This window comes from Penaeus monodon, chromosome 21 (genome assembly GCF_015228065.2).
Source record: "Penaeus monodon isolate SGIC_2016 chromosome 21, NSTDA_Pmon_1, whole genome shotgun sequence".
NCBI classification, from domain to species: Eukaryota; Metazoa; Arthropoda; class Malacostraca; order Decapoda; family Penaeidae; genus Penaeus; species Penaeus monodon.
In genome coordinates this window covers 19,264,822-19,265,619 of record NC_051406.1, presented here as the reverse complement: position 1 = coordinate 19,265,619, position 798 = coordinate 19,264,822, and the positions used below count along the sequence as shown (strand labels likewise).

At 39.6% G+C, this 798-nt stretch overlaps 1 protein-coding gene across 6 annotated transcripts in view; it reads left to right on the top strand.

The window, feature by feature from the left end:
• The window catches only part of LOC119586305 (CKLF-like MARVEL transmembrane domain-containing protein 4), a 23,595-nt gene that overhangs the window by 13,553 nt on the left and 9,244 nt on the right, over nt 1-798 (top strand). For all 6 annotated transcript variants that reach the window (XM_037935011.1, XM_037935013.1, XM_037935012.1 and 3 more), the window contains exon 2: nt 62-184. In XM_037935011.1, the coding sequence (XP_037790939.1) occupies nt 62-184 (123 nt within the window). The remainder of the gene's footprint in view (nt 1-61; nt 185-798) is intronic.

The following is a 798-nucleotide window of genomic DNA, read 5'->3' as shown; positions in this document are numbered from 1 at the left end:
ATTCATGATATATGTAGGCATGTTGTTGTTTACACAAGGGAATCCCAATTCTCTTCCACAGATGGAGGAATTCCCGGCATCACACACCACGGCCACAGTGCCCGTGGGAGAGCCCGAAAAGAAACTGTACGTGAATTCAGCCTACCTGAAGACCAAGTATGGCAAGCTTAAGATTGCTCATCTGGTAAGTTACATACACGCACACGCACGTGCATAGACTTTCTTGGAACTTTTGCGCGTAAAAGTTTAAACAACGTAGATCACCCTGTGCTCATTCATCCGTGGAAACTTGTTCTCACGTTGCAGTCTACTATTACTTTTATGTTACATTATTCTGAAAAAGTAATCCTGATTATTATTTGATATTCACCTTATAAGGAAAATTTAAGAGATGTTGATTAGCTACTTCATGTTAAATAATGCGAGTCGTATTATTCTCTTGATAAATTATGAAATAAGCACGTTGCATGCTAATCCTGAATGACTGACGTGGTTCAGATCACATCTATAGTGAAAGATACACATATTGATTATAACATTTACATCATCAGAGCTTGCTTCATTGTATCCTTTGTCGATTTGCCACTCTAATATCTTGCAGCAATGCGACAAGTTAATCACCTTTATCGTTTTTCATATCGCTTTCCAGCAAGGGTTCAGACGTCAGTGGAACATCAACGCCACTTATTTTCCCTCGATTGCGTGTTATGACTTCCAGCCATTATCGTGCGATCTCTTGCGTGCATGTTGGTCTGGACCAACATGCACGATGAGCTAATTCAAAGAAATTTATAAGAG